Source organism: Bos taurus, chromosome 26 (genome assembly GCF_002263795.3).
Source record: "Bos taurus isolate L1 Dominette 01449 registration number 42190680 breed Hereford chromosome 26, ARS-UCD2.0, whole genome shotgun sequence".
NCBI lineage: Eukaryota > Metazoa > Chordata > Mammalia > Artiodactyla > Bovidae > Bos > Bos taurus.
The window spans coordinates 16,070,349-16,096,774 of record NC_037353.1 but is presented as its reverse complement, the minus strand read 5'-3'; the positions used below and the strand labels follow the sequence as shown (position 1 = coordinate 16,096,774).

General features: G+C 41.2%; 1 protein-coding gene and 1 long non-coding RNA gene across 2 annotated transcripts in view; one reads left to right on the top strand and one right to left on the bottom strand.

Annotated features, from left to right (window-relative positions):
• CYP2C90 (cytochrome P450 family 2 subfamily C member 90) overlaps positions 1-20,727 on the bottom strand; it is a 41,338-nt gene extending 20,611 nt beyond the window's left edge. Inside the window, 6 exon segments of the mRNA NM_001076051.1 lie at positions 1,738-1,879; positions 6,171-6,347; positions 9,565-9,725; positions 12,517-12,666; positions 12,840-13,002; positions 20,518-20,727. Of these exon segments, the coding sequence (NP_001069519.1) occupies positions 1,738-1,879; positions 6,171-6,347; positions 9,565-9,725; positions 12,517-12,666; positions 12,840-13,002; positions 20,518-20,685 (961 nt within the window). The 5' untranslated portion in view covers positions 20,686-20,727.
• On the top strand, positions 623-2,508 carry LOC101902226 (uncharacterized). Its single transcript, XR_240160.5, has 2 exons — positions 623-768; positions 2,100-2,508. It is a non-coding gene; the product is annotated as an uncharacterized lncRNA (long non-coding RNA).
• Positions 20,728-26,426: the final 5,699 nt, after the last annotated feature.

Here is a 26,426-nt window from a genome sequence, read left to right as displayed (position 1 = left end):
GAATTCTCCTGGCAAGGATACTGGGGTGGGTTGCAATGCCCTCCTCCAGGGGCTCTTCTGGACACAGGGATCGAACCCGCCTGTCTTACATCTTCTGCATTGGCAGGCAGGTTCTTTATCACTAGTGCCACCTGGGAAGCACATATATTAGCATGATGAAACACTTTAAACACAAACGGTATATTATTAACTCAAGAGATGTCTGTCATCACATGTAGGAGACAGGAAGAATAAAACAAAAGCAGGCCCCAGCAAGGGCCGCAAAAGAAGTTTATTGATAAACTGGATGCTATAAGGCATGAGACTCTTGGAACAAGTCCAGAGGGAACAGTTCATAATCATGAAAACAAGATATGATCCTGGGGTCGGAAAACCAACCACAGACTGTTTCTCGACTGGCCTCTCAGAGAGTCACATGTTTTATATATCTGGTGAAAAATCTGTAGATAAGAATATTAGTCTTAGTTACTGATTTGTTATTGATTACTGTTTCTTAATTACTAAATGGTTAATGATCATTTTGTTCTTTGGCCCTGAAGGCCACACAAGTTATAGTTTAACTCCCCGCATATTCTTTCCTTCACGGCTGAGGGTATAATAAAGCCGGCTTGGATTCAGGCGCGGCACCTTCGCCTTGGAGTGGTGTCGGCTCCCTGATCCTCGCTTTTCTATGAATTCTTGTGTCTCGTTTCTCATTCTCTCACCGTATCACGCTTTAGGAAACCCTGCTTGTTGAGCTGGTCTCGACAATCACAGAAAGAAAAACAGGTATCAAGTATTATTTTCATATCAAAATAATTTACGATGTTTTAAAAATCAAATTCTATAACTGATGTATGTATGGTTTGCAATTGTATATGTATTGTGTGTGTGTTTATTTGCAACGTGAAATGCTATCTTATTTAATGTTTAAAAAGGGAAAAAATTCTTTTAGGTACAGTTCAGTTCAATTCAGTCGCTCAGTCATGTCCAACTCTTTGCGACCCCATGAACTGCAGCACGCCAGGCCTCCCTGTCCATCACCAACTCCCGGAGTCCACCCAAACCCATGCCCATTGAGTCGGTGATGCCATCCAGCCATCTCATCCTCTGTCATCCCCTTCTCCACCTACCCCCAATCTTTCCCAGCATCAGGGTCTTTTCCAATGAGTCAGCTCTTTGCATCAGGTGGCCTTTTAGGTACATATTCTGTCTAAATAGCATATATCTTTTTCTAAATCTAACCTTTTAAAGTACTTCTCAGACCAAAAATTTTCTCAGGCTTTCTCACCAGATTTCTAGAATTTCTGCTATACTTCAACAATATAGCTCCCATCTTCCCTACCCTAGCATTATAATGCTGCATATTTAGAACAGGGAAAGATTTAGGTAAAAATACATCTACCATTCAAAGTGGCCACTTCTTAAGAAAACTAATAGTCCATTGTAGGCCAATTTATGCTGGTTGTGCCTGCTGCAAATCCCTTCCCATGAAGTCCAGATACTTAACCAGAATTTTTTATTGATGAAATCCATAGCTTTATTGCCTTTGATACTGCTCATACTGTCTTCACTTTTCTCAGCAATCCTCCCTAGTATACAAATTTGTCTTACTTTCACCTTTTTTTTTTTTTTTAATATTTGAGCAGCTTATAGTGGGTGGCAAAGAAATTTCAAAACTAAAGCTTCTCTAAGAGAAATTATAAGACAGAAGACCCAATATCTTCCCCGAAACTCACCCTGCCCACCATGTTATACCTGTGACCTCTGGGTGTTTCAGCAGCATGAGGAGCCCATATCTCAGCGTGGTGCTCGTTGTCTCTGTCCCAGCTCCAAACAAATCAGACACAGATGCTATCAAGTTTTCAAAAGTAAACTCCATCTCTTGATTGTGTTTTTCCTATAAGTTATTTGATGTAATTATCTGGTAGTTTGCCAGTATAAATAATTAAAATCAATCCAAAATAACACACTGTTACAAAGCTAAACAAACCTAGACACTCGAGTGCAGTACTACAACAAGTACTACACCAAGCCTCTTTTGCAGGCACACTGGTGAAGCAACCTACTTCTTACCAAAGAGCTTGCTGATGCCAGTTTCTCTCTTTCTTTCTTCATAGTCAAAACACAGATACAGACGTAGAAGTGGTGCAGTCATCATTTTGAAACATGAGTATCTGAACATAAAGATGAAACCTACATACTTAAATATGCTGAAGAAAAATGGAAGGCACTTGAGTTCAATGTACACGTCATGGCTAGCCCTGGACTTCCCAACATAAGAGTCTCTGTGAATCCATTCTTTTTCTTTGTAATATATTCTAGGATGTGCTGCTATGTTAGCTTTTGCACATTTTCAACTTCTTCATGTGTCTTTAGGCAGAGTCCAGATAAAATGGTTTAAAAGGAAAAGAGAATTGCAAACTCTTGATTCTGGTTTATAACATTTTTCAAGATATGGCTCTAATTTGCTCATTTCTATCAATTAAGGTTGTGTTTGCCTACCAATAAAAAAAAAAGTTAACAGTGGTTTAAAGAAATAGTGAGTTTATTTATCCCACATACAAAGACAAAATGGGGCCGGCCACTACTGTATTCCAAGATGTGAGGCAATAGGCAGCTTGGGCGAGGAAATGAGTGCAGATGCTCAGAATAAGGAATTGACTGAATAAAGCTCTCACAAATTGGAAGTTGGGAGAGTAAAAGCCCTTCACAAGGACAACTAAGGTGGGTTTAGAGGAGGGATATATGTGACATAAAATTGATAATAAGAATGGGACAATCTGAAATACTGACTACAGAGGTCATGAGCATACCAAAAATAATCATTTCTTCATATCCAGTCCTCTAGACTAGCATTAATTTAATAAGGCTCTTATAATCCCCAGGTGACCTGTGGCATACCCAATATTATACAATCCAACACCATTAAGATAGACTTAACCCTATCACAGTTGTACCTGATAGACAAAAGTAGTTATCCCCATTGGTAACATCAACTTCATACAGTTTCTAAGTTTGTCAACTCAAAATTACTCTGAGACCAAGAAGGAGAGTAGAGTTCTTATAAACCGTTATTGCTATTTCTATCTGTTCATGTGAATTTGAAGAATCAATGGTTATGTACACATAGCCTATCAAAACTAAACTAGCCTATACAAAACCTTGCTGAAGGAAATTAAAGAAGACCTAAATAAATGGAAATACATCCCATGTTCATCTATTGAAAGACTTAAAAGTTAAGATGGCATTACTCCCTAACTGATCTACAGATGCAACATGATCCATGTGAAAATGGATCAGATTCTACTAGGATGGTTAGAATCAAAAAGACAGATAATTCGAAGCACTGTCAAATATGTGAATAAATTGTAAGCTTCATACACTGCTGGTGAGTATATAAAATGGTGCAGCCAATTTTACGTGTAAGTTTTCTTCTAGATTTATAGCTTCAGTTCTTACATTAAGACTTTGATCTGCCACACTTCCTTCAAAGGTTAAATATAAAGTTATCATCTGTCTGTGCTGGGCTCAGTTGTGTTCGACTCTTTGTGACTCCATGGACTACAGCCTACCAGGCTCCTCTGTCCTTGGAACTTCCCAAGCAAGAATACAGGGGTGGATTGTCATTTCCTATTCCAGGGATCTTCCTGACCCAGGGATTGAACTCCCATCTCCTATGTCACTCGCACTGGCAGGCAGATTCTTTGCCACTGTGTGACCTGGGAAGCCCACCAACAATTCTATCACTAGGTATATACCCAAGAGAAATTAAAACATATGTGTATACAAAACCTGTGGGGCTTCCCAGGTGGTGCTAGTAGTAAAGAGTCCGCCTGCCATTACAGCAGGGGTAAAAGGTATGGGCTCAGTTCCTGGCTTGGGAAGATCCCCTGGAGCAGGCCATGGCAACCAACTCCAGTATTCTTGCCTGGAGAATCCCATGGACAGAGGAGCTGACAGGCTACAGTCCATAGGGTCGCAAAGAGTTGGACATGACTGAAGCAACTTAACAAATGCACACATACATAAAACTTGTACATAAATGTCCACAAACTCATAAAAACCAAAATAGAAGGAACCAAAATGTCCATCAACCAACAAACAGATATACAAAATGTGGTATATCCACACTGAAATGCCATTTAATCATTTAAAGGAATGAAGTACTGATGTATGCTACATTATCAATGAACCCTGAAAGCATTAAGTGAAAGAAGCTAGACACAAAAGACACATATTGTATAATTCCATTAACATGAAATGTCCAGAATAGCAAACTTATAAAGATGGAAGATAGGTTAGTGAAGCCTAGAACTGGGGAGACTGGGGAGGAATGAGGGTGACTCCAAAAGCATATAAGATTTCTTTTCAAGGTCATAAAAATATTCAGAAATTGGTTGTGGTGGTAGTTGTTCAACTCTGTGAAAATATTGAATTGTATACTGAATGTGTGAGGGATATGGTATATAAATTATACTGAATAAAGATAAAATATATATATATATAAATATATACTATAAAAAAATAAATATGATAGTGAACTCCAGAGAAACAATAAGGGTTTTAAACATAGCACTGATGAAACAGCCACTGTTAAATGGAATACCAGACATCGTAGAGCCTCCTTAACCCAGGATTAGTGGAGAGACTTCATAGCACAATGAGAATCCCTCAAATTATGTGCAAAATATCAGGAACTCATATAGGTGCATCTTTCTAGGACAGTTTCCTTACTCTTAATCAGATTCTCAAATCAACTGGGCCCCAGAAGGACAAAAATCATTGCCCAAGCACCAGAGAAAGCAGAGAGCAGATTTGCTTCTTCCTTGCTCCTGTTTCTTTAAGCCACTCCATGTGCTTCCCTTCATTCTGTTCAAAACACATGATTTGAGCAGTCCAGTGCAAATCCATGAACAATTCTTCAAATGTCATCTTCATCAGCATCTTTGGCTCCTTGCCATTTTAGCCTACTAACTGTTTTCTCATTTCTGCCCAGTGCTACAAAGTGGTTGAATAAAATAATCATGGCCTCAGATGAAGAAATTTCTTTCTCTAGAATTAGTTTCTACAGTGCTTTTTGCAGCTTTTACTGGATCCGGCCTTTCCCCAGTTCAAGAACGGCTTTGCACCTACACAAAATTTTTTATGGCACCTATATTGCTTTTGCCATAATTTTCAACTTGACCCTACCACTAATCACATTCACTATTAAAATTTACTATCTGAATTTTTCCCTCCTTAGTTGAACTTTTCAGATAACAAATTTGATCTTTTTACTGAGACTTCCCAGACACTCCCTATAATTTGGCTCTCATCCTCTCTTCTAACTAAAACTAATATTTATGGATCTTTGATAATATGACAAGATGGACAGATTGATTTTATTTCAGAATCCTCTGCATTTCCATGTTCCAGACTTTCATCAAGCCAAAGTCCAAAGAAATTAAAAATCTCATAGCTGGCCCTTGAGCTCCATTCTCATTGTACCGGTCATTCTACAAAACTCCCAGGATAATCTTCCCCAGTAATTATTTGCATTCTACTCTTGTTCTGGTTCATACATCTACCAGATAAAAATCAAAATTTCTAATGCCAACTTTTATGTTAACTTGAAGGACACCAACTTCCAACTCTATATCTTTCCAGAATCATTTTTGGTTACACTCAGTTAAGGCTTCTCTCTTCTACCCACCTAGTCTCTACCACAAACACCTCTGAACCTCTCATGACATCATTCTACCAATCTGAAATTCCCTCCCCGATGACTTATTGCAAATATTTGAAGATATACGTCAAGCTTCAGGACATACAGGAAACCCAAGCAGGCTAAATCCTTCCTTCTCACTCTCCCACATGCTATGTGAAATGATCACACCCACTTTCCCATTATGGCTCAGTATTTTGTATTTCTCACTTGTCTGCACTTCCATTTCACCTGAGATGTGTGTTCTCTTTCTTCTCATCTAGCCTATTAGTACCCAACAGACAAGGTCCATGTATCCCAGTTATTTAACTATTCAATTTTAAATCTCCCATGATGCTCAATCCAGATCCATGCACAAATAGTACCCAAAGTGCTAATCAAGCATTTCTCCTCTAACCATTAAACATCCCTAATAAGTACAGAACAAGTTAATGAACAAAAAAATTCAGGCAAATAGATAACCAATCTGTCATCAACATTTTACCTGTTCCATTTTGATCAGGAAACAATCGATGAAGTCCCGAGGATTGTTAATGTCCAGAGTTGCTTGATGTTCTTTTACTTTCTCCAAAACATAGCTTCTTATATAAGCAAAATTTTTAAATAGTTTGTTATGACTCCCTGGGAAATAGTCGATGAGAATAGGGAAAGTGTTGCAGACCTTAAAGATTAAAAATATGTATTTATTAAATTAAAAATATATGTTGAAGACATATATACCATATGCCTAGCCCTGGTTAAAAACTGAAGTGAATAAAAATGGTCTATATCTTCAGGGGGAGCTTTTTATATTATACATATAAAATAATTCTTTATGCTGATAGAGGTATTTAAGGGAGAAAACTCTGACCAGGTGATAAAAGTTGACAGTAATTTCCTATATTCATACAACAACCTTATGTTATTAAAGCATTTTTATGTCAATTCTCTCTTTTTCTAAATTAATTCTTCTTTACAACCTTGAAATACAGAGTAAGATGAATTACTATGATGCACATATTATATATGAGGACAGAGATTAAGGAAGTTTGGAAGTTTTATCATCCCAAGCCCAATCACCTGGTCAGCTAGGATACCAACTAAAGCATCAAACACCCCTGCCCTGGCCAGTGTTCCCGGTGGCATCTCTGTTCACAAACTTTCTTCCTCTCTGAAAGAGATATTCTCTTTCTTCCTAAAGTAGGATATTTCTGCTAAGTAATATGATGAGGAAATCACCAAGTGCGATTGGAGGACAAGCCTGTGCACAATGGAAACCTTCCAGGAAGGGCCTGGACGTTCATTGAGTGCTGTGGGCATGCTTCTGGGCAGTCACCAAAGTAGTTTATGGAAACTGGGTTTTGGTGGGGTAGTGGAAAAAACCACTGGCCAGGGAGTCAAGAGTCTTGAATTCCAGCTTTATATTCAGGCTTTTCTTTTCTCTGTAAAATAAAAGCACAGCCACCTTTCCCAGATGTTTACTTTATGACACTAAGGCAGGATTGTTACTTTCAAACATTCACTTAGAATAACATCAGCAAAAATGATGCAGTAGACAACTCAGAAGGCCTTAAAAAGCGTCAGAAAATTAAGCAAAAACTATCAGAATCAACTTGTCAGAACTCTAGAGCACCAAGGTTTACAGCAATCACATAAATGTTGAATCAAGGATAAGATAACTTAAAAACAGCAGAAAAGATCTGTTATTGCTTTTTCTCCTTGTCCCACCTCCTTCCTTGGCAGTGGCCTTAACAAGGGCAGCTTGTGGTATGGGAGCCTGCTTCCTCATTCTGGTGGTACCAGGGCAGACCTCACTAACAAGGAACTGTGTATCTGTGTTCTAACCTGTCTGGGGCCACCTGAGGTATTGACACAGAAACTTGTTTTTGTTTCATCTGACTTGGAACTTAGGGTGGAAACACAGTACGGATGTCTCAAAGACCTGGCAAGATTAATGAAAAACCCACAGTTGCCTGGAGCAAAGGATTACAGTTAAGGCACACAACAGAGCCCCAAACTCCAGAAAGAACAGCTGGGGAGGGAGTGCCTTTAAGAAATTAGCACATTCAAAAGCACCCATGTATACTGAGGAATTCAGAAAGCTATACACATGCCCAGGGCAGGACACCTGCTAAGAAAAGACCTAAGAAGAGACTAAGCTATCACCTCTGGCTGATCTCTAGGCTGAGTGCAAGTAACAAGCGAAGACCAAGACAGAGTTGAAAATAACCTGGCTAAAGGATTCCCAGGCTGCTCAGTGGTAAGAGAACCCACCTGCCAATGCAAAAGTTCAGTCCCTGGGTAAGGAAGATCCCCTGGAGATGGAAATGGCAACCCACCACAGTATCCTTGGGATACTGGGAAATCCCTGGGAAAAGCCAGGATACTGGGAAAAGCCTGGGAAATCCCATGGACAAAGGAGCCTCGCAGGTACAGTCCATAGGATCACAAAGAGTCGGACATGACTAGCAACTAAGCACACAAGGACAAATCTAGGAGTCATTTCCTTCCCTTTATTTCCTCCCTTTCTCCCTTTCTTCTTTCCTCCCTTCCTCTCTATCTCCATCTCTTTGTCTCACTTTTCTTCTCTTAGGATCCTCACATTCAATGGCATTGCTATCCACAGACTCACAGATATGAAAATAAGCTATAGAGGGAGAGGAGAGGATGGAGGGGCAACACAAGGGTAGTGAGGGGAAAAAAGGGTTTTATAGGATTATATGAAATCTTGTGTGTGAAACTTCTGAAAACTGTAAAGCACTATAGATTTTAAAGAATATTTTATTCAATTTTTTAAAAAGAAAAAAGCAAAAAAAAAAAAAACAAAAATCAAAAAACTCTATTCAAATACTAGTTGAACATAATAAGCTAAAGGAACAGAAATTTCAGCAACCACACTAGACAAAAAAAAAGAGATTGTGCCAAAACAGTTTAGAAAAGTCACTAAATAAATGAATAGCTACAGCTTGCAAAAGTCAATGGAGAAGGCAATGGCACCCCACTCCAGTACTTTTGCCTAGAAAATCCCATGGACAGAGGAACCTGGTAGGGTGCAGTCCATGGGGTCGCTAGGAGTTGGACACGACTGAGCAACTTCACTTTCACTTTTCACTTTCATGCATTGGAGAAGGAAATGGCAACCCACTCCAGTGTTTTTGCCTGGAGAATCCCAGGGCAGAGCCTGGTGGGCTCTATGGGGTCTAATGGGGTCACACAGAGTCGGACACGACTGAAGCGACACAGCAGCAGCAGCAGCAAAAGTCAAACAAACAGAAACTATATCAAACTAAAAAAAAACAAAACAAAGAGGGGAAAATCTGATTCCCAGTTGCCACACTGGTGGATGAAACTGGAGCCTATTATACAGAGTGAAGCAAGCCAGAAAGAAAAACACCAATACAGTATACTAACACATATATATGGAATTTAGAAAGATGGTAATGACAACCCTGTATGCAAGACAGCAAAAGAGACACAGATGTATAGAACAGTCCTTTGGACTCTGTGGGAGAGGGAGGGGGGGATGATTTAGGAGAATGGCATTAAAACATGTATAATATCACATAAGAAATGAATCGCCAGTCCAGGTTCTATGCAGTATACAGGAAGCTTGGGGCTGGTGCACTGGGATGACCCAGAGGGATGGTATGGGGAGGGAGGTAGGAGGGGGGTTCAGGATGGGAAACACGTGTACACCCGTGGTGGATGCATGTTGATGTATGGCAAAACCAATACAATATTGTAAAGTAAAAAAAATAATAATAATAAATAAAATAAATAAATTTAAAAAATGTTCAGTTTTCAAACATTCTCTTCACAGCTTGGTCCATACTGAATTATGAACTTGTCAGAGAAAAGAACACAGATGACTTCTCAGGAAAAAAGGAGCATGCCCTCACCTGCATCCATGGGGAGCTCACAACCTGGAGATTTTCATTAAATTTGTCTAGCAAGTTAAGAAAATTCTGATCTGTATAATCAAACCGATTTTGGAAAATAATGGAGCAGATCACATTGCAGGGAGCGCAGCCCAGGATGAAAGTGGGATCACAGGGTGACCCTAAAGAATGGAAAAGATTTATAAAACACTGTTAAAATATAAATATACAACTTTGCTGTGGATAACAGATAATTATAGAATATATAAATCAACATTTACATAGAAATTCCCTTATCAGCAAAAATTTAAGTATGCTTAAAATACATCATTATTGCCTTTAATATGAGTTGACCATACCATCCTTTGTTTGTTTAACAGACCTTTTTTTTTTTTAACGTTTTAGCTGGGCTGCACAGTTTGAGGGATCTTAGCTCACCAACCACAAACTGAACATGGACCCATGGCAGAGAGAGCCCAGAATCCTAACCATTCAGCCATCCTAGTTTGTTTAATAACTTGTTCCCAAAATCTCCATTTCTTTCACTGCCTTGAGCCAAATTGTTGGTTATTTTGAAGAATGGAAAAAAATGTTAAAGGTCCGGTTAAAAACAACAATTCAAGTTATCTATCAGTACAGAATCACATCTATCTGGTAAGCTAAACAATTAAGCACTGATGTAAGAAAGAAAAAATATTTAGGAACCTGGGAACCTTTTATATATAATAAATAGTTGAAGGAATGACTGGTAGGATCAAGAAAGGAAGAGATTTAAGAGAGAAAGATTATGGAAAAATTCAGGTGTTTGATGGAAAAATGAGTAAAAGTCATCCACATTGTATGAGAAGAAAAAGTAACACAAATAAACTGCAAACTCTAAGATTTGTTTGCCTAAAATAAAAGTAAGAATTCTCCACTTCAAACTTCAATCACAAAGCAAACAAGAAAGGTTAAAATGAAATGTCCATGTGTGTGACGACTAAAATCTGATTTTTAATCTTTCCTATCAGGTCACTGGAGAGGAAGACTTACAAAGCAGATAGTTTGGAATCCAGACCGAAAATAAGATTCATTGTGACAAGCGCTTCATAAATCAGTACAGCTAGCAGTAGGGGTGAAAAATTACCCTAAGAGTTTTAATCCCAAACCCAATTGTTTTAAAATGTACTTGGGGTTTTATTTTTATTCACATGATGAGGTCAACAGATCAGGAGATGATAGCCATAGAGAAGATAGTTTATTCCCAAGAGGAGGGGTACATCACCCAGGACCACGTGGGGAAGCACCAAGATTGGTCAGGAGACAGCATGGAGCAGAGCTTTCACAGGGGTTTCATGGAAGAAATGAGCAAGGTGGGGTCAGTATGCTAACTAACCTTAGGATTGGATAGTTTGGATAATTTCAGAGGGCTCTAGGCAGTAGGGAGAAGGCAATGGCAACCCACTCCAGTACTCTTGCCTGGAGAATCCCATGGACGGAGGAGCCTAGTAGGTTACAGTCTTCGGGGTCTCGAAGAGGCGGACACGACTGAGCAGCTTCACTTTCACTTTTCACTTTCACGCATTGGAGGAGGAAATGGCAACCCACTCCAGTGTTCTTGCCTGGAGAATCCCAGGGACGGTGGAGCCTGGTGGGCTGCCGTCTATGGGGTCGCACAGAGTCAGACACGACTGGAGTGACTTAGCAGCAGTAGCAGCAGCTAGGCAGTAGGGATGGTCCCTGGTTGTCCCATAATGCCTTGGGTTAATTTAGGGCAGGGAGAATATTGGCTTGGTATGTGAGGGTTTCATAAAGTAGGTATCCAGAGGGTATGGGCTCTGGATGGTTGGCTTAAAAATCAAAGGCACGCTCATAGAAAAGATGTGATGCTCTATCTCAGGATTAACTAACCCTGGGAGAGGCAGTTGCTCCCCAGGTCTGCAAGGCCTTCCAAGATGTCAAAGTATCATAAAATATGGAAAATACAAAACATGGGAAAAGGAAAGTGAAAGTTTCTCAGTCATGTCTGACTTTTTGCAACCCCATGGACTATACAGTCTATGGAATTCTCTAGGCCAGAATACTGGAGTGGGTAGCCTTTCCCTTCTCCAGGGGATCGTCCCAACCCAGGGACTGAACCCAGGTCTCCAACACTGCAGGCAGATTCTTTACCAGTAAGGGAGGGGAGATAAATGTAAAGAGAAAGTTGAAGTTGGAAGCAACTAATTAGGAAGGCAGGCTGAAATCCAAATAAATCATTTTATAACCTCGTATTTGTGTAAACTTTAGGATTATTCTATAGCATCTATTTCTTAGAATTCATAAAACAATACTGTAACTTAGAAGCAACATTAAATAACTCAAGCTGATAATTTTAAAACAGTTGTTTACAAGGAAATCACAATAGATGAGGCCTGCACTGAAGGATACCTAAGTAATTAGAACCATAGAAAAGTATCATTACTGGCTAGAACTGTAGGCAATGAGTGTCTGAAGAAACCCTCAGACATCTGAGTAAGGTTGACCATACAAATACAGGCCAATTAAGTGAAAGCACATGCCCTCCAGAGGGGCATGATGAATTCATTCCCACCGTGTCCACTTGACAAGTATTCCCTGATGAAATGTTCTGGAATAGATAACCCAAACTGACACTATGGGGAGGGAAATTGCTCTCTAATGCACACACACACAAAAATGAGACTCAAAACCTCCTACCTTCATGTCCTAATGATGTGAAAACAAAAATTTCAAATCAGAATAGGATTAAATGACCTTTAATCCACACTATATGCCCCATCCTGGGTGTACACACACAACAAGCATAGATACACAAAAGCCCTTTTGGCTCTCTCCTCTCTCTCTTCTCCATGGGAAGGCTGAAAACCAGGAACCGTATGAAAGATGTGACCGCCCCTGAAATGTTTCCAAGGGCGTCCCTGGAGAAATGAGCGGTCTGCTGAGGTCAGAATTACAGAGCATAGAATCACCCACCGTTGGTTTTTCTCAACTCCTCCACCAGGCAGTGCGCTTCTTCTTGAACGCGGTCCTCGATGCTCCTCTTCCCCATCCCAAAATTCCGCAGGGTCATGAGGGAGAAGCGTCGGATCTCCTTCCATCTCTTCCCGTTGCTGAAAATGATTCCTGCCAGGAGGGGAAACAGAGACTAGGAGGAAGGCCCTAGAGAAGGAGGAGTGAGCTGACACTTGGCAGCCTCAGAGATGGACCAAGCTCTGCTGAGGGGGCTTTTCAAATTCCTCTTTTCCATTCTCCCCACCCCCATTACCAATGTTGGACATGTGCATATGCACACTTACCATATCCTTTATTAACTCTTTGAGACATTGGGATATTGCCTCTTCCAGAAAATTCTTCTCCCTGATCAATTAGGGCTTCTTTCACTGCTTCATACCCATGCAACACAACAGTGGGCCTCAAGCCAAAATACACTGTGAACACAGGGCCATAGGTGTTTGAGAGCTGGGAAATGGAAAGAAAATGCAAATATTAGCAAAAGAAGTCACAATTTGGTCTACTTTGCTCATGATTAAGACTGTTATTATCATAATATTGTTGATAATTTATTCTCCCACACATAACTACAAACATTTCTGGATCTTATATATCAATATCAGTTCAGTCACTATCATGTCCAACTCCTTGCGACCCCATGGACTGCAGCACACCAGGCCTCCCTGTCCATCACCAACTCCCGGAGTTTACTTAAATTCCTGTCCATTGAGTCGGTGATGCCATCCAACCATCTCATCCTCTGTTGTCCCCTTCACCTCTCTACTTCAATCTTTTCCCATCAGGGTCTTTTCCAGTGAATCAGTTCTTCACATCAGGTGGCCAAAGTACTGGAGTTTCAGCTTCAGAATCAGTCCTTCCAACAAATATTCGGGACTGATTTCCTTTAGGATGGACTGGTTGGATCTCCTTGCAGTCCAAAGGACTCTCAAGAGTCTTCTCCAACACCACAGTTCAAAAGCATCAGTTCTTTAGTGTTCAGCTTTCTTTATAGTCCAACTCTCACATCCATACATGATCACTGTAAAAACCATAGCTTTGACTAGACAGACCTTTGCTGGCAAAGTAATGTCTCTGCTTTTGAATATGCTATCTAAGTTGGTCATGACTTTTCTTCCAAGGAGCAAGCATCATTTAATTTCGTGGCTGCAGTCACCATCTGCAGTGATTTTGGAGCCCCCAAAAATAAAATCTGTCACTGTTTCCACTGTTTCCCCATCTATTTGCCATGAAGTGATGGGACCAGTTGCCATGATCTTAGTTTTCTGAATGTTGAGTTTTAAGCCAACTTTTTCACTCTCCTCTTTCACTTTCATCAAGAGGCTTTTTAGTTCTTCTTCGCTTTTTGCAATAAGGGTGGTGTCATCTGCATATCTGAGGTTATCGGTATTTCTCCCAGCAATCTTGATTCCAGCTTGTGCTTCATCCAGTCCAGTGTTTCTCATGACGTATTCTGCATATAAGTTAAATAAGCAGGGTGACGATATACAGCTTTGAGGTACTCTTTTACTCTGGTTCCATTTGGAACCAGTCTGTTGTTCCATGTCCAGTTCTAATTGTTGCTTCTTGGTCTGAGTATAGACTTCTCAAGAGGCAGGTCAGGTGGTCTGGTATTCCCATCTCATTCAGAATTTTCCACAGTTTATTGTGATCCACACAGTCAAAGGCTTTGGCATAGTCAATAAAGCAGAAGTAGATGTTTTTCTCGAACTCTCTTGCTTTTTCAGTGATCCAATGGATGTTGGCAATTTGATCTCTGGTTCCTCTGCCTTTTCTAAATCCATCTTGAACATCTGGAAGTTCACAGTTCACGTACGGCTTGAAGCCTGGCTTGGAGAATTTTGAGCATTACTTTACTAGCGAGTGAGATGAGTGCAGCTGTGCAGTAGTTTGAGCATTCTTTGGCATTGCCTTTCTTTGGGATTTATAAGTATGATAATTCAACATCCATTCATGAGGGAAAAAAAATCAGTCTCACTAAAGTGGGTATAGAGGGAACATATCTCAGCATAATAAAGCAGAAGACCTAAATAGACCTTTCTCTGAAGAAGCACCTACAGATGGCCAACATGCAATGAAAAGATTCTTTAAATCACTAACAATCCAAAAAAAAAAATCACTAACAATTAGAGAAGTGAAAATTGAAACCACAATGAGGTACCATTGTGGTTATCATCGAAATGTCTACAAGTGCTAAATGCTGAAGAGGGTGTGGAGGAAAGGGAAGCCTCTTACACTGTTGGTGGGAGTGTACATTGGTGCAGCCACTAAGGAGAACAGTGTGGAAATTCCTTTAAAAACTAAAAATAAAACTACCATATAATCCAGCAATTTCACTCTTGGGTATATACCAAGAAAAAAAAAAATGGGACTCTAATTCAAAAAGATAACGCATCCCAATGTTCACAGCAGCACTACTTATAATAGCCAAGACATAGAAGCAACCCAAGTGCACTTAACAGATAAATGGCTTAAGTATATGTGGTATATACATACAATGGAATATTGCTAAGCCATAAAAAAAAAAAAACAATAAAATGTTGCAGCAACACAGATGGGCCTAGAGAATAAGCTTAGTGAACTAAGTCAGAAATAGATGGGGAAACAGTGGAAATAGTGTCAGACTTTATTTTGGGGGGCTCCCAAATCACTGCAGATGGTGACTGCAGCCATGAAATTAAAAGATGCTTACTCCTTGGAAGAAAAGTTATGACCAACCTAGACAGCATATTGAAAAGCAGAGACATTACTTTGCCAACAAAGGTCTGTCTAGTCAAGGCTATGATTTTTCCAGTGGTCATGTATGGATGTGAGAGTTGGACTGTGAAGAAAACTGAGCACCAAAGAATTGATGCTTTTGAACCGTGGTGTTGGAGAAGACTCTTGAGAGTCCCTTGGACTGCAAGGAGATCCAACCAGTCCATTCTGAAGGAGATCAGCCCTGGGATTTCTTTGGAAGGAATGATGCTAAAGCTGAAACTCCAGTACTTTGGCCACCTCATGTGAAGAGTTGACTCATTGGAAAAGACTCTGATGCTGGGAGGGATTGGGGGCAGGAGGAGAAGAGGGACAGAGGATGAGATGGCTGGATGGCATCACTGACTCGATGGACGTGAATCTGAGTGAACTCTGGAAGTTGGTGATGGACAGGGAGGCCTGGCATGCTGCGATTCATGGGGTCTCAAAGAGTCGGACACGACTGAGCGACTGAACTGAACTGAACTAAGTCAGAAAAAGAAAGATACTACATGATATCGCTTATATAGAGAATCTTTAAAAAATACAAATGAATCTATATACAAATTGTAAACAGACTCACAGACACAGAAAACAAATTTGTGGGTAACCAAAGTGGATGAGGGACAAATTAGGGGTAAGAGATTAACAGATACAAACTACTATACATGAGACAGAAAAGCAACAAGGCTTACCGTACAGCACACGGAATTACATTCAGTAACTTGTAACAGTGGACAAGGCAATGGCACCCCACTCCGGTACTCTTGGCTAGCAAATGGACGGAGAAAATGAAAATGCTCCTCCTGCCATGGACGGAGGAGCCTGGTAGGCTGCAGTCCGTGGGGTCGCTAAGAGTCAGACACAACCAAGCAACTTCACTTTCACTTTTCACTTTCATGAATTGGAGAAGGAAATGGCAACCCACTCCAGTGTTCTTGCCTGGAGAATCCCAGGGACGGGGGAGCCTGGTGGGCTGCAGTCTGTGGGGTCGCACAGAGTCGGACATGACTGAAGCGACTTAGCAGCAGCAGCAGCAGCAACTTGTAACAGGACATCATGAAGATGGCGGTGCCCATCACCAATTGGGCCACAAAGCGATTGCACTGGGGGGAGGTGCCAGTGGGAGCCTGGGACACCTGAGCGGTGGTACCACTGAGCACGAGGTGCTGGAAGTGGATCAAGTGCAAAGCAATGTGCTCGTCCTGAGTCTGAAATCCCAGCCCAGGCGGCTGATCACCAGCAGCTCCTCACTAATAGACCACCAGCAGCTCTGAGGTGGCGGACAACTCGGCCTGGCACTAGAAGCATCACCCGGTAGACTTCCTAGCGGCAGTGGGCAGCCAGTTCTAGGAACAAGCGTCCTAGATACATGCTGTGTACTTGGTTACTTCAGTCGTGTCTGACTCTTTGCGACCCTATGGCCTGCAGCCCACCAGGCTCCTCTGTCCAGGGGATCATCCCAGCAAGAATACTAGAGTGGATTGCCATGCCCTCCTCCAGGAGATCTTCCCCACGCAGGGATCGAACTGGCATCTCCTGCATGTCCTTGATTGCAGGTGGATTCTTTACCACTGAGTCACTGGGCAAGCCCCTGCATGCTGTAAAGCAAACGCCTACCAAAGAGTCCCCGAGGGCAGCGGATGGTAAGGGAAGGGGGAGTCAGTTTACATCACAGACAAGTAACAAATTCTCAGATTGTTTTAGTTGTTGGACACCATATTAAGAATGGCCTTTCTTACTCAAAATAGGAAAAAGGGATTTCTACATTATAAAATGGCTTCAGCCATTAAGAAAACTCCTTTCAGTGGTTCAAACAAACATATCCTTCATTCATTCTCAAGACAGACGAACTTACATTCTTCCCTTATGTAAATCAAACCACAGAGAAGGGAGTATACTCTAGGGCTCACACGTGAGTAATTTCATTATTTATATAAGTTGGTTCTGTTTGTGTAATAGTGGGATATTTTATTTCCTGATCCTTAAACGTTAAGGGCTACCACAGAGAAGTATGATTTCCAGGGCTAATCTCTTTTAATAATTACTTTACATTAAAGCCTAAATGCTGTTTTTCCTGTCCTGTCCTTCTTTCTGTTTTTGAACAAGAACAATGAAAAAGAGACAGTATAAGAAACTATGGGTACTTTTATATCAGGTGTATATCTCATTGGATTTTTTTGTTGTTTAGGAAGCTAATATAGTTCTCCTTAAAACAGGAGAAATGTTAAAGGAAGCCATAGTTGGCATTAGAAATTATGGTAAAAATATTAATAGTTTCTTTTCAAAGAAGAGAACAAAAGTCAGTTCTTGACTTTTCAGAAAGTTTCTTATTCAGTTTTCAAGTCCCTTTCCTGGGTTCCATAGAATTAAATGTACTCCTAACTTTTTTTTTTTTTTTTTTGCTTAGTAAAAAAGGTAGCAATGCTTTATAAATTTATAAACATTTAGTTTTAAGTTTCAAATTCTGTCCCCAGGCAGTTGCAATTTGAGATGAACTGAAAAGGAGCCAACAAGATAGAATACAGGACAATTATATGCGTATATTGAAAGATAAAAAGGGATAAAAAATTTTAGGTCAGATTTAAAGGGTTTGGAATCAAGACTTTAGTTAAATTAAGCTCTACATTCACTAGACAAGTTGATCCTCCGGAAATGTTTCTAAAATCTGAAAAGTCAAGGTAAGCACCCCTTTTTCCCCTGAGGATCTAGTGAAACATAAACACAAAATGGTTTACAATCAGATTTGTTCTAGAAAATCTTACAGTCACCAAAGCATGGCTTTAGAGTTCAAATTCTAGGTGTTTTACTACCTAGAAATTACTTGGAACAAGTCACTTCATATGCAGAAATGGAGATGTAATAGTTCAGTTCAGTTCAGTTCAGTCGCTGACTCTTTGCGACCCCATGAATCACAGCACTCCAGGCCTCCTTTTCCATCACCAACTCCCAGAGTTCACTCAGACTCACATCCATCGAGTCAGTGATGCCATCCAGCCATCTCATCCTCTGTCATCCCCTTCTCCTCCTGCTCCCAATCCCTCCCACCATCAGAGTCTTTTCCAATGAGTCAACTCTTCACATGAGGTGGCCAATGTACTGCAGTTTCAGCTTTAGCATTATTCCTTCCAAAGAAATCCCAGGGCTGATCTTCTTCAGAATGGGCTGGTTGGATCTCCTTGCAGTCCAAGGGACTCTCAAGAGTCTTCTCCAACACCACGGTTCAAAAGCATCAATTCTTCAGTGCTCAGCTTTCTTCACAGTCCAACTCTCACATCCATACATGACCACAGGAAAAACCATAGCCTTGACTAGACAGACCTTTGTTGGCAAAGTAATGTCTCTGCTTTTGAATATGCTATCTAGGTTGGTCATAATTTTTCTTCCAAGGAGTAAGCGTCTTTTAATTTCATGGCTGCAGTCACCATCTGCAGTGATTTTGGAGCCCCCCAAAATAAAGTCTGACACTGTTTCCACTGTTTCCCCATCTATTTCCCATGATGTGATGGGACCAGATGCCATGATCTTCGTTTTCTGAATGTTGAGCTTTAAGCCAACTTTTTCACTCTCCACTTTCACTTTCATCAAGAGGCTTTTTAGTTCCTCTTCACTTTCTGCCATAAGGGTGGTGTCATCTACATATCTGAGGTTATTGATATTTCTCTGGCAATCTTGATTCCAGCTTGTGCTTCTTCCAGTCCAGCATTTCTCATGATGTACTCTGCATAGAAGTTAAATAAACAGGGTGACAATATACAGCCTTGACGTACTCCTTTTCCTATTTGGAACCAGTCTGTTGTTCCATGTCCAGTTCTAACTGTTGCTTCCTGACCTGCATACAGATTTCTCAAGAGGCAGGTCAGGTGGTCTGGTATTCCCATCTCTTTCAGAATTTCCCACAGTTTACTGTGATCCACACAGTCAAAGGCTTTGGCATAGTCAATAAAGCAGAAATAGATGTTTTTCTGGAACTCTCTTGCTTTTTCCATGATCCAGCGGAGTTGACAATTTGATCTCTGGATCTCTTTGAACTATAGTTTTTCTGGGTGTTATGTCCAGGAGTGATTTGCTGGATCATGTGGTGATTCTATTTTTAGTTTCCTGAGAACCCTCCATACTGTTTTCCATAGTGGCTGCACTAGTTTCTATTCCTACCAACAGTGTAGGAATGTTCTCTTTTCTGTACATCCTCTCCAACATTTTTTATTTGTAGACTTTTTATTATTTAGGCCATTTGGACCAGTGTGAGGTGATATCTCACTGTAGTTTTGATTTGCATTTCTCTAATAGTGATATTGAGCATCTTTTCATGTGTCTATGGCCATCTGTATGTTTTCTTTGGAGAAATTTTTACTAAAGAGAAGACCCAAATTTCGCCATGGCTTAGTTGACCTGTAGTGCCTAAGACATTTATTGGTAACCCCTGTGCCTACCTCAGAACCAATATACAACTGACTGCTTCCAGATCACTTGTAAAGCTCATCCCATGGGAATTCTGACTCAGCAGTAACAAATACTAGAAATCTACATTTTTAAAAACCACCCTCAGTGATTCAAATGCCCAGCCCAATTTAAGATCCGCTGCTATTACTGACAGGAAGCAAGCAAGCATCACAGAGTCAGTGCCAGGACACGCAGCAGCTCATGAAAGAACAATTACTTTCATCTAGCATGTCTTGAAGAAAGCAGCTTTGTGCAGAATCCAAAAGGATTTTGTTACCACCCAGCCGGCTCTGAATAATGACTTTTTCCTTTCATTCACTCGTATTTGTCCTGATCCCAAGCTATTTCCTTAACGTCAGGCATAGTTCACTTCTTCACAGAAGTTAAATTTTCATGGTTATTCTGAACAAAACGTGCAGTTTATATAATTGATGACTTCTTGAATGACATCGCTAATCACAAAACACTTCCCTTATCATTTATCTTCAGCCAAAAATCATAGCAAATGTGGTGAAACGAAGAAAAGAAGCAATACTCCAATCTTTTGCCACGTTATAATTTTGATTCAGTTATACAGAGACCTAAATGTTTCTCTACTCAAGAAATGCTTTCCACTCTTCTTGACAGTGACAGACAAAAAGTAATATTCCACTGGAGTATTTGCTTTAAAATGACATATTTTAGTAATTTTAAGATATTGTAATGTATTTTAATATATATTTTTTAAAGCAGATGTTCACTTACTTACCCTTTGCAAACCACTGGAGGAACATAAAACCTACTTACATTGCTTAAGGATTTGCCAATGTTCTTAACATCTAACTGTAGGATATTTCCAAGAATCGGGAGAGGAGTGGGGCCCGGCGGTAGCTTCCCTTTCCCAGAGCTCTGTTTCCAGAGTGAGAGGAGAAGCAGACAGGAGAGACAGAGCACCAGGACCACAGCCAGATCCATTGGCGCCTTCTCTTCTTACTCAGAAGACTGTGAGCCTGAAACCTAAAGCTTTTATAACAGTCCCTGCTAATTCAACCTGTGCCTCTAACTCAGAAAGTGAACAGTCAGCTAGGTCTACTTTAATCTCTCTTTTGAAGGGACTTTAGCCCTGCGATAAAGATTAAAATATGGTGCTGTTTGTTTTGTTCTTGCCGTTTTTTTTTTAATGACCCATCTGAGCATTCCAGTTTAACAAGTGGGGGGTGGAACAACCTGGTGAGTTTTCTTTAAACACTCCAGGAGGTTGATGACTAGTGAACTAATAAATGATTTAATCAAAAAGTTGCTCAACATTCTGGATTCTCTGACTAGTAACCAGTTGAGAATTTATGACTTTGAGGGCAAATGTTGTATATTACAAAATGCTTATCCTTTAATGCTTTATCAGATACTAATATATTTGTCCTTGAAAATGAAAGCCTTTTGAAATATTTTACTGTACCATACTAACATTATAGCTTCTTAAACATAAACCAGGTAATATAACTCATACATCTTGAAGGTCTAAACATGTATCAAGTTCTTAGCTAAAAGAAAATTTACATATTTTACCATTAAATTGGAGAAGGCAATGGCAACCCACTCCAGTACTCTTGCCTGGAGAATCCCAGGGACGGTGGAGCCTGGTGGGCTACCGTCTATGGGGTCGCACAGAGTCAGACACGACTGAAGCGACTTAGCAGCAGCAGCAGCAGCAGCAACCATTAAATTATCCTCCCCCTCCCCTCAAAAATATCACTAGAAGAAAAAATTTTTAATTTTTCTTTTTCAAATGGGGAAAGGGAAATTATTCATAGAGAACACGAGATGTGTCCAGTGTCCCACAGCTAATAAATGACAAAGCTGTTATTTGAACCAGTTTTAATCTTTTAATCTTTATTTTCTTGGGCTCCAAAATCACTGCAGATGGTGACTGAGGCCATGAAATTAAAAGACAGTTACTCCTTGGAAGTAAAGCTATGACTAACCTAGACAGCATATTAAAAAGCAGAGACCTCATTTTGCCAACAAAGGTCCGTCTAGTCAAGGCTATGGTTTTTCCAATAGTCATGTATGGATGTGAGAGTTGGACTATAAAGAAAGCTGAGTGCCAAAGAATGGGTGCTTTTGAACTGTGGTGTTGGAGAAGACTCTTGAGAGTTCCTTGTACTGCAAGGAGATTCAACCAGTCCATCCTAAAGGAAATCAGTCCTGGGTGTTCATTGGAAGGACTGATGTTGAAGCTGAAACTCCAATACTTTGGCCACCTCATGCGAAGCGTTGACTCATTGGAAAAGACCCTGATGTTGGGAGAGATTGAGGGCAGGAGGAAAAGAGGACGACAGAGGATGAGATGGTTGGATGGCATCACCGACTCAATGGACATGGGTTTAGGTGGACTCCGGGTGTTGGTGATGGACAGGGAGGCCTGGCGTGCTGTGGTTCATGGGGTAGCAAAGAGTCGGAGATGACTGAGCGACTGAACTGAACTGAACTGAACTGGTATTTGAACTAATAGTCCTCTAATGCCCATTGTGGTACACCGTGGTTTATACCACAGCTGCCTCAAGAACAATTTTAGGAAAATGAAACACCAAAGCCCATAAACATTAGTTTCTCCGAATGCATACCCCAGTGGGTGTTCACAGAATAACAAGCTCACACTAAATAGATGCTCCTCATTTGATGCAAAGATCAAAGGATCATGGTGTCTCAAGAGAAGACATAAAAGATAGGAATTTGTCCCTCTCCATCACTACCAAGGTGAAACTTGCTCAGGTACTAAGGAAAGGCAGTCTCAGAAAACTGAGGGGTCAAGCCTTGAGAAAACTTGACCTCCCCCACCTCTCAGTCACCTCCAGGTACAGGGGCTTTGGTTGCTTTCTTCATTCTGTCATTGTCAGACATGATGGAATGAAGTACACACCGCAAGAAAGGGAGACTTTAGATAGAACAAAAGGTGTGGATTCAGTGGAAGATGGAAGACAAAGACTTCATTGAACAGCTCATAGCCCAGAACCATCTCAAATAACATTTAGTGGTCGTGAAGCTACATGTGACTGGAATCCTGTGCATTACTACATCACTAACAGTAATGGTTGTACAAAGACATTCATAAGATTATCATATTTGTTTTTTTATTGAAGTATAGTTGATGTACTATATAGTCATGTGCAGCTTTTCAAGGCTATACTTCATTTATAGTTATAAAAATTGGCTATATCCTCTGGGTTGTACAACATGTCCTTGTAGCTTATTTGATACATCGTAGTTTGTGCCTCTTAACCCCACACCCTCGTATTACCGCTCCCTCCCTTCCCTCTCCTCACTGGTAACCACTCATCTGTTCTATCTGTGAGTCTGTTTCTTTTGTTATGTCTGCTAGTATAGGAGCCTGTACTTTCCAATAGGATTTTAAGCTGTTTTTGAGGGAAGCTTCGACAAGAGTCCATGGAGTTCATTGGGCATCCTCAGAGAAAAGGAAAATAGTCACTCTGTGGCACCCCACTCCAGTACTCTTGCCTGGAAAATCCCATGGACGGAGGAGCCTGGTAGGCTGCAGTCCATGGAGTCGCTAAGAGTCGGACACTACTGAGCGACTTCCGTTTCACTTTTCACTTTCATGCATTGGAGAAGGAAATGGCAACCCACTCCAGTGTTCTTGCCTGGAGAATCCCAGGGATGGGGGAGCCTGGTGGGCTGCGTCTATGGGGTCACACAGAGTCGGACATGACTGAAGCTACTTAGCAGCAGCAGCAGCAGCAAGCAGCTCTTATATTTTTGTATCAAGTGTTCTGATTTTCAGAGCTAAAACCCATTATGCTAAAACTTCTTTACTGCTGTGTTTTCTTTGTATTTCCTTTTCAGTTTCTAACTTTTTTAAGCTACATTATTGTTTGTTTCCTTGTGACATGCTTGTACTAAGTGTTAAGTAATAAATGGCATGGATTTTCTCTTTTTGTTTATTCTGTTTTGCTTTTATTTTGGTTATGCTGGGTCTTTGTTGTGGCAGGTGAGCTTCTCTGCTTGTGGTGCTCAGGTCTCCTGCATTGCAGGCAGATTCTTTACCATCTGAGCCACCAGGGAAGCCCTTTAGTTAGTTGGCTGTGCTGGGTCCTCCTTGTGGCAGGCTGGCTTCTCTACTTGTGGTGCGCAGGCTTAGTTTCCTGGCAGCCTGTGGAATCTTAGTTCCCCAACCACAAATGGAACCTGCGCCCCCTGCATTGGAAGGCAAATTCTTAACCACCAGGGGAGCCCTTGAATTTTCTTCACTGAATAATCTCTATTCTACATATCGTTAGTGTATCTGTTGTTAGTGTTTTTAAAGTAGTATGCAATATTGTTTATTTTAAAGATTCAAAAATATTATTTAGGAGAGTTCTGAAATTTCCAAGCAGTTGTTTTCTCTGCTTTACACTTTGTTTTTAATTATCCTGAAGTGGAATTACAGGAAATGATCTTCATTATGCTCTTTAACTTTTTTCAAGTTGAGGATCTTTTATAGTCCAACATGGTGAATTTTTATTAATGTTATATGTCTTTAGTCATGTCTGACTCTTTGCAGCCCCATGGACGGTAGCCCACCAGACTCCTCCGTGCATGGGATTCTCCAGGCAAGAATACTGGAGTGTGGTGTCATTTCTCACTCCAGAGGATCTTCCCGACCCTTGATCAAACCCTTGCATCTTCTGCTTTGGCAGGTGGATACTTTACCACTAGTGCCACCTCAGATGCCCCTGTGTTATATGGTCATCTGTCATTAGCATTTGTTCGAGATTTTTAATTACATCACTCTCCATTCTATGTCGACCAGTTTTAACTGCCTGAGGAGTCAGCAGAACATGATGTGTGAATCTCCAGAGTTGGCATAGCATAACTTTCTCCTCCCTCTATTCATTCAAATGCTTATTCATGTATTTCTCTCACAAACATGCCCAGAGCTCTGGGCTCTTCATCCTGGTCAGGCCCTGCCCTGGGCACTGAACACAGGGGCAAGTGAACACAATTGTTAAAGGAAGGGTGTGACCCCACACTGGCAATGGGAGGAGGATCTTCCCAGGCTGAGAGTACAGTACGCCCCGAGGGTTGGATGGACCTGCTGGGGCTGCAGAGGGAACAGTTTAAGTCAAGGAAAGGAAACTCCAGAGGTGGGGTGGAAGGCGTGTGCATTTTTTTTATTGCTGTGATGCTGCTCATCAGCCCTCTGCAGGCATGGTTCAAGCCAGTTACCCGTCTCGGGAGTGACACTGGACAGAAACCAGCTCAGTTATCCCCACAGTGTGCAGTGGTCCAGCAGGCCATGGGAGCAGCTGTAGGGGCCTCTGCTTCAGGAGCCAGTATGGAGGAACCACATCCTGGCAAGGGGGTGTAACTGTAGCAATTGTAGCAAATGCTAAACAGTTTTCTGGCAGAACCCATGGACAGTGAGACACACAGTCTCACTGTCCCTGGATGTCACTGGGAGATGGTGGAGTGCATTATGACAGTTCAGGTGTTCACAGCTCACTTCATTTTAGGCAGAATTTTCCAGGTAGTTGAAGAATGACTTTCTCTACAGAGACAAGGAATCTGCCAGTAGCCCTTCAGTATGAGCGGTTGTAGCAAAATATTTGATGTTTCCTTCTGTGAGGGAAGAGGATGCAAATGCAGAAATACCTTGGAACCTGGATACCTTTAACTCTACGATAAGGAACATCATATGCATTGTAGTAAAACACAGGGAGAGGGGGGAAATCCTCAATTTTCAGACTGAGAACAGTTGATTCTGTTCCTGCAACAACAACAAAAGATCCAGCCTCTGGGAGATGGAACAAATAACATCATACGAAGTGGAAGAGGCTAAACCACAATTAAAAGTACTGTTGGCGACTGGGTCAGGGTCACCACTGTGAGCTCTTGGGCCTGAGTGTAGAGTCCAGGCATGTCCCTGCAGGATGCTGACTCAGGATCAAAGCCCTGACCACTTCCCTGGAGGAAGTGGACGTAGGTGATAACCTGGAGTCAGAGGATGGAGAGGATGTTGCCCACCTGGAAGAATCCAGGTTGACACAGCAGGATGCTCCAAAGTCACATGTATATTCAGACATTCAAAATAGCAGGAATAATTCATCCTACACCCACACAGCCGAAAAAGAAAAGAAAATGCCCACCTGACAGATCATCACGAAGCTGTCCAGACTGAAATACTCTCAATCAAATGGGCTGATCAACATCCAAAGGAGGGAGGAAATGAAGTGACTGAGTCTTGTCAACAGAAACAAGAAGAGCATCTCAGACTGACCTGCTGTAGAAGATGGTCCTTAGTGGCAACAAGTGGGAAGTTTTGAAGGAGATGACCTGGTAAAGGGTGAGAATCGTGAGCTAAGGGCCTACAGAAGGGCTTCCCTGGTGGCTCACTGGTAAAGAATCCACCTGCCAATGCAGGAGACACTAGTTTGATCCCTGATCCAGGAAGATCCCACGTGCAGAGGAGCAACTAAGCCTGTGCACCGCAATTGAGCCTGTTCTCTAGAGCCCGGGAGCAACAATTACTGAGGCCGCATGCCCTAGAGCCTGTGCTCCACAACAGGAGAAGCCCCTACAACGAGAAGCCTGAGCACTGCGACTAGAGAGTGGCCCCTGCTCGCCACAACTAAAGAAAAGCCCGTTCAGCAACAAAGACCCAGCACAGCCAAAAATAAATAAATATTTTTTTTTAAGACCTACAGAAAACAAAGGTCTCA